The sequence below is a fragment of the Colossoma macropomum genome, unplaced genomic scaffold (genome assembly GCF_904425465.1).
Source record: "Colossoma macropomum unplaced genomic scaffold, Colossoma_macropomum, whole genome shotgun sequence".
Taxonomy (NCBI): Eukaryota; Metazoa; Chordata; class Actinopteri; order Characiformes; family Serrasalmidae; genus Colossoma; species Colossoma macropomum.
In genome coordinates this window covers 1,881,506-1,894,303 of record NW_023494785.1, presented here as the reverse complement: position 1 = coordinate 1,894,303, position 12,798 = coordinate 1,881,506, and the positions used below count along the sequence as shown (strand labels likewise).

Genomic DNA, 12,798 nt, shown 5'->3' with positions numbered 1-12,798 from the left:
TAGCGAGGAAAGTAATACAGTTTAGTCTTTAACACGAGTTCCTAATTCTCAATTTTGGAGATTGATTTGATTCTGTTGTGCTGGTTCGGCTCCTGCTCTGCTGTACTGTCGATCTCTGCTGTACTGTTCTGTCTATCTATCTGTCTGTCTATCTATCTATCTATCTATCTATCTATCTGATCTATCTGTCTGTCTATCTATCTGTAGGTCTGTCTGTCTATCTGTCTGTCTGTCCATTTACTTATCTATCTATCTATCTATCTATCTATCTATCTATCTATCTATCTATCTATCTATCTATCTATCTATCTATCTGTCTGTTTGTCTGTCTGTCTGTCTATCTATCTATCTATCTATCTATCTAATAACAACACACAAACGTAATAAGTTTACCTCAGGGGTGAAAAATACAATATAATAAATGTTTATTATCTAAGGTCTACACAAGTTGGTAATATGTGGCAATGAGACATTTAAGTCGTGCCCCTGATTTAGCAAGGTGTGGGAACGAGGCTTAATTCCCACGCCTTACTAAGTCATGGCCACACTTTAGTATTTCCATCCCACACCTTAATAGGTCGTGGCCACAACTTTATCTCATTCCAATGCCTTACTAAGTCGTGGCCACGCATTATTTTTATTTAAATGGGATGTCACCAGCAGGGCCCCGTAGTTTATTTTCTTGAAAGCTATTTTTGATTTTTTGACACAGGATTAAAGGACGGCGTTTTAGGGCCACTGTACGTTAAAATAAAAATAGTAGACTTCGAGAATAAAGTCGTAATATTTGGAGGATAAAGTGGGCTAACTGTAGGGGGGCTAACTGTAGGGGGCTGCCATAACACGTTGGGGTCTCGGTTGCTGTAATGTAGGGGGGCTAACTGTAGAGGGGCTAACTGTAGGGGGGCTGCCATAACGTGTTGGGGTCTCGGTTGCTGTCCTGGCGCCGGAGCTCCACTCACTCCTGTCTCTCTGTGGATCATTTTGATCATCATTCTCTCTGTCTGTGAAACTTCATGCCCTCTTTGAATGGGGGGAGATGTAGCCCCCGATAGCCGTGTAGACGACCCTGCCTGAGATTCTCCTTCAACAACACAGACAGACAGTTTCCTCCGAGTCCGTCTGGCTCTTTATTCTAGATAAACACAGTTTCCTGCTCAGCCGTTTCAGCCGGTTCTTATCCTAATAACAGGCTGGTGCTGATGTGCAGGAGAGACAGGGAGACTGAGTGTTTCTTTATGGGGGAATCGATATGAAAGTAGAACTCCACCAACTCACCGCCCCTCATTTAACACGAGGAGGCGCTGCTTCCCTTCGCAAAGCCTTTGGTCACAATATTGTGACCTTTCCTGGTATTAATGCCACTTTAATGTCATAATTCTACGGCCTTTTTTTCTCAAAATATTACGACTTTGTCTCGAAATATTACGTCCTTTTTTCTAGAAATAGTCCGAATTTTTTCTCGAAATATTACAACTTTTTTTTCTCGATATATTACGACTTTATTCTCGAAATATTACGACTTTTTTTCTCGAAATTGTCCGACTTTTTCTCGAAATATTACGACTTTTTTCTCGAAATATTACGACTTTTTTCTCGAAATATTACGACTTTATTCTCAAAATATTACGACTTTTTTCTCGAAATACTACGACTTTGTTTCTCGATATATTACTACTTTTTTCTCGAAAATATTACGGCTTTTTTCTCAAAATATTACGACTTTTTTCTCGAAATATTACGACTTTTTTCTCGAAATAGTCCGACTTTTTTCTCGAAATATTACGACTTTATTCTCGAAATAGTCCGACTTTTTTTCTCGAAATATCACGACTTTATTTCGAAATATTACGACTTTATTCTCGAAGTCTACTGTGTTTATTTTGTTAATAAGCCCTAAAAAGCGTCGTGCGTCACACCCTCCAAAACACAACGTCTTTCGTCAGCCGAAACTGAAAACCCGCGGTGTGTTTTGTCCCAGCGCGCGCCTCGTCCCCATTAGCGGCGAGGCTAAGCTACCCGTATCCGCGGTGTTGGTGTAGTCGAGGCGGACGCAGAGCGACCAGGATCTCCGCTAAACACACCGAGCATACAGCGCGGTAAGAACCGCCGCCTTTACACGCTTTAACCCCGTAAATCTGCAGCGAAGTAAAGATTTAACCTGTCGCGGAAACGGAGATTCAGCAGAAGCTCGAACTACGGGCTGAAGTTCGCTTCTCACTCCAACTTTCCGTTCCACCTTAAAAGGAGCAGCTGTGACAGTCGCGCGCCTGAGGACCCTGAATGGAACTGCTGGAGCTTTTAAGGTGGAGCGGAAACTCGCGACCTTCGTACACAAAGTGTGCTTTAACTCGCCCACAGTTCGTCTAACCCGCGGGTTAATGAGTTAATATCGTCTATAGTGAATATTTAAGGCTCCGTAGTTGATCACTAAGTATAATAAGCCTTTAATAAAGCTCGTTTGTCCTGATTATGGGTGTTATGCGGTATTACGACACTGCTTTTAATGAAGGTGTCACTCCTAACAGTCTTACTCCGTCACATTTATTAATTTCTTTATTTTTCAAGTCTAAAGTGTTAGATTTTCTTTAGTCTGCTTGTTCTGAGAGCTTCGAATTGAAATTTTATCACATGATTCATCATTAAATTCAGTGCTTTGGTCACGTGGGGCTACTGATTCATAACAAATCAACACAGTCCTAACTTAACTGTGATTAAATGTGTGGAAAGTACATGTTAATAATAATAACAACATAGACATGCACCTTAAAAATGCATTACATAAAATAATAGTAGACGACAGAAATAAAACATTGAGTAAAAAGGGGTAGAAATATAAAAATTCTAAAAAATGAACGTTTAAAAATGCAGATAAAAAATTACAAAAAAATAAATTGTTTAAAAAAATATGCACTGTTGATGTTCATCTAAAGTGTGTAACTAAAAAAAAGGCATCTCTCTACTGCAGTCAGTCAAATCATATTAAAATCATGTAGTCAAATCATATTTTTCTCATCATACTAAACCAGAATGGGCTGATGTATCAGTAATTAAAGTGTGACATTGTGAGGGTGGAAGGTCGGTGTGAAGTTAAGGCTCCAGTCAGCCTGTGTTATGTGGTCTAAAGTGCGGTGTGTTTGTGTCGGAGCTGCTGTTCTGTGTTGTTGTTGACTCCGCGTGTGTGTTGTGGCTGTTTTGGCCGGAAGGTTCTCATTTTAAACTGCCTGCCAAGCTGCAGCATGTCAGCCGCCCCGTCCTGCCCCAGCTGCTTTGTGTCCCCGGCTGTTTTTGTTTTCTCCCTGAACGTTTCAGACAGGCGCCCGCGGCCTCTGAGCTCGACTGGAAGCCTCTGGAGCCCACCGGGAGCTGGAGGGGGCCGTGGGGGTCAGACCGAGGCCAGATGAGTCAGGAGATCTGTGTCCATGCAGTCCATCTCCGCTCTGTAAACAGACAGTGAACCGGCAGGGCTGGCGCTGGCGGCGATCGAGCAACAGTTATTTTGATGATTAATCAAATTGTCTGTAGATAAAACCATTCTAAAAGGGGAATTCCACCAGTTTTTCAAAATTTCTGCACAGTTAAATGGTTAAAATGTAAACAGGGTCATTCAGAGAGGTTTGGTGTGAAACGCTCTGTTCTAGAGTCAGAACTGTTCACAGTGGTGGTGATAGGAACCAGACGTCCACCTCTAAAAGCTCCCTCACAGAAAGTTCCTACATGAAATGGTTATGAATCCACTGAGACATTGTTTAATGTTGGAGGTTTAGGGTTTGGCATAAAGCGTTGGCCTAAAACTTGTTTTCATGTGATTGACGCCACAGATGTCACGAAAAACAACCAGAGTGGTCCACCCCGTCAGAAGGCTGTCCCCGATTGGTCAGAAGCTCAGCCCTGATTGGGTGAATTGATTTGTAATCCTGAATTTAATTGGCCCTGAATAGGCGTACAGTGATCCACGGTGGTGAGTAGATGTCTGCACGGGTTTTTGTCTGCAGCCTCCTGCTTCACCCACACGCCATGCCCACCCGCACCCGCCTACTTTGGGCTGTGCTTGTAGTCCTCACCAACTCCCGCCTGTGTTTGCTGTGATCTACTCCACCGATGTAGGACCTGTCCATGCAAACCTCGTCACACGGTGGAGCCTCCAGACCCATCACCCCTCCACACACGCAGCAGCACAAATAAACGCTTCAGTGTTGCAAAAGAAAAGTAAATATGTTGTGTATTTTAGGCAAATCAGAGCCATGTGAGCTTCCACAAGGCACTCCATAATAGACCACTGTAGTCGTGTCGTCATTTTGTAGTCTGCGCCACGCTCTTGTGCCCTCATGCCTCCACTGTAAAGAAATATGAGTCTCTAAAATCAAGCATTTCACACCAAACCACTCTGAATGACTCTGTTTACATCTCAGCTGCTAAATTCAAGAGAAATTTTGAAAAATGGGTGGAATTCCCCTTTAACCGCAGCTGTGGGGGGGTGGATGCCAATATGTGCGCCCATCAGGCTGATTTTGGCCTCTAGATCTGTCTGAGACTGAGCTGATCTCTGTGTGTCTCTGTCTCTCTCTCTCTCTCTCTCTCTCTCTCTCTCTCTCTCTCTCTCTCTCTCTCTCTCTCTCTCTGTGTCTCTGTCTCTCTCTCTCTCTGTGTGTCTCTGTGTGTCTCTCTCTCTCTGCTCTCTCGTGTCTCTCTCTCTCTCTGTGTCTCTGTCTCTCTCTCTCTCTGTGTGTCTCTGTGTCTCTCTCTCTCTCTGTCTCTCTCTCTGTGTGTCTCTGTCTCTCTCTCTCTGTGTCTCTGTCTCTCTCTCTCTCCTGTGTGTCTCTCTCTCTCTCTCTCTCTCTCTCTCTCTCTCTCTCTCTCTCTCTCTCTCTCCTCTCCCTCTCTCTGTCTCTCTCTCTGCTGCAGTAGACATGTCGGACTCTGTGGAGCGGCCGATGGAGGCGGAGCCTCTGAAAGGTGATCAGGCGGACGGAGTCTGTAAGGATCGCGCTGCAGGCTGCGGTAAACTGGGCATGAATAAACTCACCGGCTGGCGCACAGCCGCCTTCCTCCTGTCTCTCTTCCTCTGCCTCACCGTCGTCTTCGCCTTCTCCTTCATCCTGCCCTGCCCCGTCCGCCCGCAGTACCTGCGCACCTGGAACCGCACCCTACCTAACGCAGGTAACGCCACACAGGCCCAGTACAGTTATTGTTGCTCCTGCTCATGACACGGGCCCTTGACACCAGTGTTTGTATACTGGTAGCCCTGCTGCACAGCACAAACATTACATACATTAAAGGGTCCACATCATAGAAGAAATGACGTTTTCCAGTTCAAAGTGTAGTTTGATGTGGTACATAAACATTGGTAATGTTTCAAATTCAGACCAGGAGCTCCATGTTAGCGCTTAGTGTGACCTGAAGACGAGGCTAACAGCTAAAATTGAGCTTGATTTGGCCAAATTCCTTAACCTCTTATTGACCAGGGTCTATTTTTGTTTGTCCATCTGAATTTCCATGTGTTTTATGATCATACACATATCGCTATATGCTTACAGTTTACTCAAAGCCAAATATCTTAGATGCTCTTTGTATTATTTTATAAAAATAATGTTTACAGAGCAGATCACTGAAGAGACACCATCTGTTTATAGTTTATAGCTCAGATTTGTGGAAAAATGAGTCGACTTTCAGTAGAAAAAAAAAATTGTGAGTTCAGCTTCTTTTATTACAAGGGTTTAAAATTACATCACCATCTATTTGACTGGAAAGAAGACAGTTACAGCTCTCATACGACCCCCACCTTTAGAATGTAGCTTATGAAATGTCAAAGTTATGAGGAGTATGAGGAAGTGCGTTTTGGAACCACCGGTGGTCTCAAGGAGTTGAAAAGGTTAAACCTTAAATTCATGACCAGAAACTGAAATCCACATGTTTGGTGATGGATTAATTACGAGGGAGAAGGAAAATGAAATATCTCTATAGCACCTCTTTTTCTGTCTTGTTGGGCGGCATTTGGGAAGCTGAATGAACCCACTTTAATAACCTGATGCTCTGTATCAGTGTTTCTCAGCCCAGACCCTGGAGGCCCACTGTCCTGCACATTGTAGTGCTTTTCCTGCTTTAACACAGCAACTTCAGCTCAATAATGGGCTGTTAGTCAGCTAAATAGTTTACTCAGCTGTGTTGGCAGCTGGGAAAACACTAAAAAGTGCAGGACTGTAGAACCACTGCTCTATACGCCGTTTAGCCACACAGTGTGATGTTATTTTTGGAAGTGTGGCGTCTGTGGCAGATTTCTGACATGAACATTAGGAGTCTGACGATTCTGAAACCGAGACCAACACCACGATACAGACGTCCACGGTCTCGCGATTCCCCCAGCTTTAGCAGGTTAGGGTCAGAAAGCAATGCTGGCATCTGTCTGTATATCGTTCATTTCTGTTTGTTGTTTTTGTTTACATAGATAATTTATGTGAAGTTAAGTTAATCTACTGTGTTCTTCTCCTTACTGTTCCAAATTGTTGGTGATTTTAATAAAACACAGAAATTTTCCCCATTTTTTTTTTTTTATTATTCAACCTCGACCCCCCCAAACCCCCCCCCCAGGTATGAACTGAATCATGGTTCGAAAATCAAGGTCTAAACCGAGCCGTGGATTTGGGCTGTTTGGGGTCATTTAGGGAAATTGCACAGATCCTTTATCCCAAATGAATCAGCACAGATTACATTACCGGACCTCCACTGGGAAAAATAATATACTGTAACTGCTGTTTACATGTGATGTTGTTTTCCTTTAAGTGAACCTGCTGAGAGTTTAACATGGTAAGTTATTGTTAACCAACGAATTAAACAATATAATTTGCATTAAAAACATTTTGTCCCCAAACCTTTCGGATTGGCAGTGTTCTTAATATGTTCTCTCTCTCTCTCTCTCTCTCTCTCTCTCTCTCTCTCTCTCTCTCTCTCTCTCTCTCTCTCTCTGTTATTTTCAGCTACCTATGATTTCCTGGCCATGGGGGACGCCAACAAAGACAAAGTGCAGGACGTGCTCTTCATCTATAAGAGCTCGGAGGGCAGCATGAACCACACCTGCTCTGGAGAAGGTCAGAATCAATGCACACAAACAGAAATGACCGTTTCACAAAGCAGGATTTCTTCCTTAGCCAGCTAACTTTTAAAGCTCAGCTGGATCTAAGTCTGGATTTTCTGTGGATCGACTTTGGATCATGTTTTCGCTGGTATCCTGCTCCACGGATTACAGGTCGTAAACCGCTCTTGCTGTTTGGGTCACTTTTTGTGCTGCATTTACATGAAGTGTGACGCTTTCCTGTGGTGAAAACAACGTCCCAACTTTTTTGGAAATAATTTTACCTTACAACTGTTAAACCAACGAACACTACTTGCTACACCTCAGCAACCACCTGGGACACCACAGGAAAAGCCTAGCACCATAGAAAACACCTGGAATGACATAGCAACGGCCTAAGAACACCTTAGCAACCACCTAGGTCACCAACGGTTTTATCAAGCCAGCTTAAAGTTTGTGTTGTGTTCTGCACAGCTGTATGTGGATGTGTGTGTGTGTGTGTGTGTGTGTGTGTGTGTGTGTGTGTGTGTGTGTGTGTGAGACGGTGTGTATATTCAGTGTGATGTGAAATGTTCTATTGTGAGTTGTTGTGTAAACGAACAGTAATTCATCAACTGTGCAAACACCAATAAAGCCTGATTGTGATTTGCTGTATTCCTGTTTGTTTATGGTTGTTTTCTGTCAGGTCTGCCCTCCCCGTGTCTGTTCCTGCTGGCGGTCGATGGTACCGATGGTAGGACGCTGTGGGAACGGCCGTTAGCTGCTGAACTGAGTTGGGTGGAGTGCGGAGTTGGAGGAATAAATAGAAAAACTTGTCTGGTGGCTCATGCTGACAATTTCACAGCCGTGGACATGCACACAGGTACATACGCTATCACACAAACAGTGATCAGCTGAAAAAATAGACAGGCAGCACTTTAACCTTTTTGCAAACACACACAGTTTTATTATATTTATTATATTAGTGCAACTCTGTCAGTTAATCAGTCAAACTTTATTTTTACTTGGAAATGCACTGAGGGTGACCCTCGTTTTTAATGCAGCCGAGCATTTACAGTATAAGGGACTGAAAAAGATATTAAAATGAAATTTAATCAGGTTAAGCTAAAATGAACAGAGCTACATGAACAAATGAACAAAATCAAACAAGATAAATGAAAAAAATGTAAGAGAATAATGAAGATTTAATTAAGAAGGGGAAATAAAATCAAGATAATAAACCAATTAATAAAATTAAAATAAAAGGATAAATAAAATTTGAAACAGTCAAATAAAATTTTTTTAAAAAGTAATAAAAATGAAGAAATAAATGAATAACATTAATTGAATTAAGATCAAATTAAGATTTTAACCAGACAAATAAAATAAAAATAAATTGTTTGGAAAAATAAAATAATATAAAATAAAAAGGAGAAATGAAAAATTAAACCCAACTAAAACAGTGACAGGCTGTCTGAAGGTGGTTAGAGATTAAAAGTTTAAAGCGACTGATTGAGTGAGTTTTGCAGCTCAAAGCAGATTTTCCCAGTTCAGTAAAAACTCCCGGTACCTGACAGCTGATCCAGTCACTGGAGCTTGATAATTTCTGTTATTACTGGAAATCATAAGTGATATATAAGCTGACATATAGAGTCGTTTGAGGGACTCCCAGAAGCAGTCGTCATCCTGTGCCCTCCTCATGGCTAAAGAAATGAATTCCTCTATTTTGGAAAAAGAAAGAAGCTCTACTTAGATAATGTGTGGCTCAGTGATCCAGTGCAGACTCTACACATGGGGAAAATTAATTTACTTTAAAAATGAGGCGGGTTTGGTAGAATTTGGCTGCTTCTACTTGATTATCTGGATACCTTTAACATCACCAGTTTAAAGATTTCTGAAGCCTCTTAAGCAACAGTGGGCGGGAGGGCAGGGGTTGGATGGTGGTTCAGCGTTTTTCAGTTATGTTTCTCTATATCAGCAATGTTACAAAGATATTTGTGTAATCAGTTTGTGTCAATGCTGTCTGTCTGTCTGTCTGTCTGTCTGACGCTGCCACACAACGACAGCTATGACAAAGACAATGAGATGATTTTACTTAATAAAATGATCTAAAACAAGTAAGTAATGTCTAGAAATAAGCTAAGTAATTTTATAATAAGTGCACAACCATCTCACAATAAGAAATATCAGACATATCGACTAGAATTAAGATCATTTCACTGAACAACAGAAGATGTGACTAATTTGACTAACTTTAAACAACAAGACAGGTTTGGTAGAATTTGGCTGCTTTTACTTGACTGTCTGGATACTGTTAACATCACCAGTCTAAAGATTTCTGAAGCATCTTCAGCGGTAACAGTGGGCGGGAGGGCAGGGGTTGTTCTGCGTTTTTCAGTTATGCATGGTTCCCTATATCAGAGATGTTAAAGTATTTATGTCTTTGTAGAAAAGGAGAAAAAGAATCAGTTGTGTTAATGCTGTGTCTGTCTGTGTTCAGGTGTCGTTGTGTGGCAGCGTCAGCGCTCTCCGGTTATTAACGGAAACCTCCCAGTGATCATCATGCCTGATCTGGACAAAGACGGAACCGAGGACATCGCTGTGTTATCATATAACCGTCCAGCGCTGCCTCACACACCTATACCGGTAACCATCAACACACACAGCGCAGCCACATTACAGCCTGGCTAAAGTCAGGGTTTCATGAATTAATGGCCCTTATTTATATACAGGAAGCTGCCCTTATTCATCACAGTTACACTCAAATCTGATCGTAAAATGAGCGCGGGCAGAGTTTACTGACAGTTTTGGTATTTCGCGCATTAATGAACCTGCCTTGTGACCAGAAGGTCGCCGGTTTGATCCCCTGAGCCGACAGGACATGTGTTGGATGTTGATTGTCAAAATGTGATCAGATGAAACTAGAACTGCTCAATTTTAAAATATTAATTTTAGAATATTTTAGGCCAACTCTGAGGGCGTAGAGGGTCCTGATGGTTCCACTCTGAAATATGTAAATAGGGAAATACATTTGATATGTGATCTTTGGGCCCTCAGGCAGCACTGCATTAAAAACAGACATGATTCTGTAGTGGAATTCAGACGACGTCTTTTTCAGAGAAGGCTTTGATTATTTCAGCAAGACAATGTCAAACCACATTCTGAATGTATTACAGCAGCATTGCTCTGTATTAAAAGGGTCCAGGTGCTAAACTGACCTGCCTGCAGTCCAGATCTGTCACCACTGAGAACATTTGGTGCATTATGAAATAAAAAATACGACAAATGAGCCCCTGAACTGATGAGCAGCTGAAATCCTGTATCAAACAAGAAAGGAAAACATTTCACTTTCTAAACTACAGCAGTGTCTCTTCAGTTCCCAAACGCTTACAGAGTGTTGTTAAAGAAGAGGTGATGAAGCACAGTGGTAAACAGGCCCCCGTCCCAACTTTTTCAAAATGGGCAAATATTTTTTCAAAAAACAAACATTTTCTCAGTTTCTACATTTGATATGATATGGTGTACTTGATTTGCGCATCATTGCGTTCTATTTTTATTTACATTCTGCACAGCGTCCCAACTTTTTTGGAAATAGGGTCGTAAATTTAATTCCTTAAAAATGTCCTGCATGGTGATGCAGGTTTGTAATGGTAGCCATTATTGCTTCATACATGTAACACACAACACTGAGAAGGAGAAACACTCATTAGGCCTGTCTGATTACATCCTTTGGGACAGAGTATGATAACTTTTTACCTCAAAAACTCAATAGCAATAGCAATGGAAGTGCAATTTGTTGTGCAGCTCTGATTGGGGTATAAGCTTCCATTACTTGGGGGCAGTCGTGGGCTGGAGGTCAGGGAACCAGCCTTGTGACCGGAAGGTCGCCGGTTCGATCCCCTGAGCTGACAGTACGTGACTGAAGTGCCTTTGAGCAAGACACCTAACCCCCAACTGCTCCCCGGGTGTGTTCACTAGTGTGCATGTGGGTGTTTCACTGCACAGATGGGTTAAATGTGGAGGTGAATTTCCCCTTTGTGGTATTAATGAAGGATACTTAACTTACTTGTTAGTTACATTAGCCTCCAGTGTAAAACTCACATAGCAAACTTTCGACGCCGAACATTTCCCGGCTGATCAGATACATTAGTGATTTGTCACCAAACTACTTCTTTAACACAGTAATCATCTTAACTTGTCCTCCTCTCTCGCTCTCTCTCTCTCTCTCTCTCTCTCTCTCTCTCTCTCTCTCTCTCTCTCTCTCCCTGTCGGAAGACTGAGATGGTGATTTTCTCGGGTAAATCGGGTGACATGATTGGTTCGAAGGTAGATGTAGATTCAGGAGAGACACGGGCACACCTGCAGTTTACCACGGCCAGCGGAGCTCAGTACATACTGTTGCACACAGGTAAACACACACACACACCTGCTGACCGCACCCACCAGACGCACATACTGGCCACAACCAGATGCACATCTGCAGACCAAGAAATATGCATAGTACAGGCAAGAAATGTGCTTTACTCCCTCCTTCCCTACAGAAAATACATAAATATTTATATTTAAAAAAGTTGAAAATAATAAAATGAAAAACAGTGAACATTTTATATCATTCATATGATAATGGCACACATTTTACATGCCCCTCTCTCTCTCTCTCTCTCTCTCTCTCTCTCTCTCTCTCTCTCTCTCTCTCTCTCTCTCTCTCTCAGACACAGGCCTGTATGCGGTGGGTTTGTGGCGTTTAGCTGAAATGGCTGGGGCTGGTCTGGAGTCTTATCTGAAGAAAGAAAAAAGCTGGGAGGAAAAAGCCACACCCACTGGACTGATCCCACTGCATGAGTAAATACACACTGCACACCTAAAGACACACACTGACACAGGAACTTTTACACGGGAATTCAGCAGGAATAAATCAGGAACGGGCGAAGTGTCAGAGTCCCAAGAAAGTTGAGAGAGAGACAATGGACCTGGACAAGACCTAGTATAGTTCCTGACCTGGACATGATCTAGTGCAGTCCTTGGGATAAGGACTAGTACTGTACAGTTCCAGACTGTGATGAGACCTAGTGCTGTTCCTGACTGTGATTAGACTTAGTACAATTCCTGACCGGGACAAGGATTTTACAGTTCCTGAATATGACGAGACCTAGTATAGTTCCTGAGCGGAACAAAGACTACTACAGTTCCCAAATGGGGTGAGGACTTATATAGTTCCTGACCAGGACAAAGATTTTACAGTTCCTGACCGGGATGGGGACTAGTACAGTTCTTGACCGGGACAAGGATTTTACAGTTCCTGACTGGCACGAGACCTAGTACGGTTCTTGACCGGGACCAGGACTAGTACAGTTTCTGACCGGGACAAGGATTTTACAGTTCCTGAATGGGACGAGACCTAGTATAGTTCCTGAGTGGGACAAAGACTACTACAGTTCCCAAATGGGGTGAGGACTTATACAGTTCCTGACTGGAACCAAGATTTTACAGTTCCTGACCGGGACGGGGACTAGTACAGTTCTTGACTGGGACAAGCATTTTACACTTCCTGTCCGGCACGAGACCTAGTACAGTTCCTGACCGGGACCAGGACTAGTACAGTTCCTGACCGGGGCGAGACCTATTACAGTTCCTGACTGGGACGTGGACTAGTGCAGTTCCTGACCGGGACGTGGACTAGTGCAGTTCCTGACCGGGACGTGGACTCTAGTACAGTTCCTGACCGGGATGAGACTTGATAATGTTCCTAG

At 42.7% G+C, this 12,798-nt stretch overlaps 1 protein-coding gene across 2 annotated transcripts in view; it reads left to right on the top strand.

Moving 5' to 3' along the window:
- Window positions 1-1,969: 1,969 nt before the first annotated feature.
- Window positions 1,970-12,798, top strand: part of fam234a (family with sequence similarity 234 member A) — a 17,686-nt gene continuing 6,857 nt past the window's right edge. Inside the window, exons 1-7 of one of the 2 annotated variants that reach the window (XM_036581121.1) lie at window positions 1,970-2,099; window positions 4,906-5,160; window positions 6,975-7,085; window positions 7,755-7,931; window positions 9,549-9,694; window positions 11,324-11,456; window positions 11,761-11,890. In XM_036581121.1, coding sequence (XP_036437014.1) covers window positions 4,911-5,160; window positions 6,975-7,085; window positions 7,755-7,931; window positions 9,549-9,694; window positions 11,324-11,456; window positions 11,761-11,890 — 947 coding nt within the window. In that variant the 5' untranslated portion in view covers window positions 1,970-2,099; window positions 4,906-4,910. The remainder of the gene's footprint in view (window positions 2,100-4,905; window positions 5,161-6,974; window positions 7,086-7,754; window positions 7,932-9,548; window positions 9,695-11,323; window positions 11,457-11,760; window positions 11,891-12,798) is intronic. The other variant, XM_036581129.1, reaches the window with a different exon arrangement.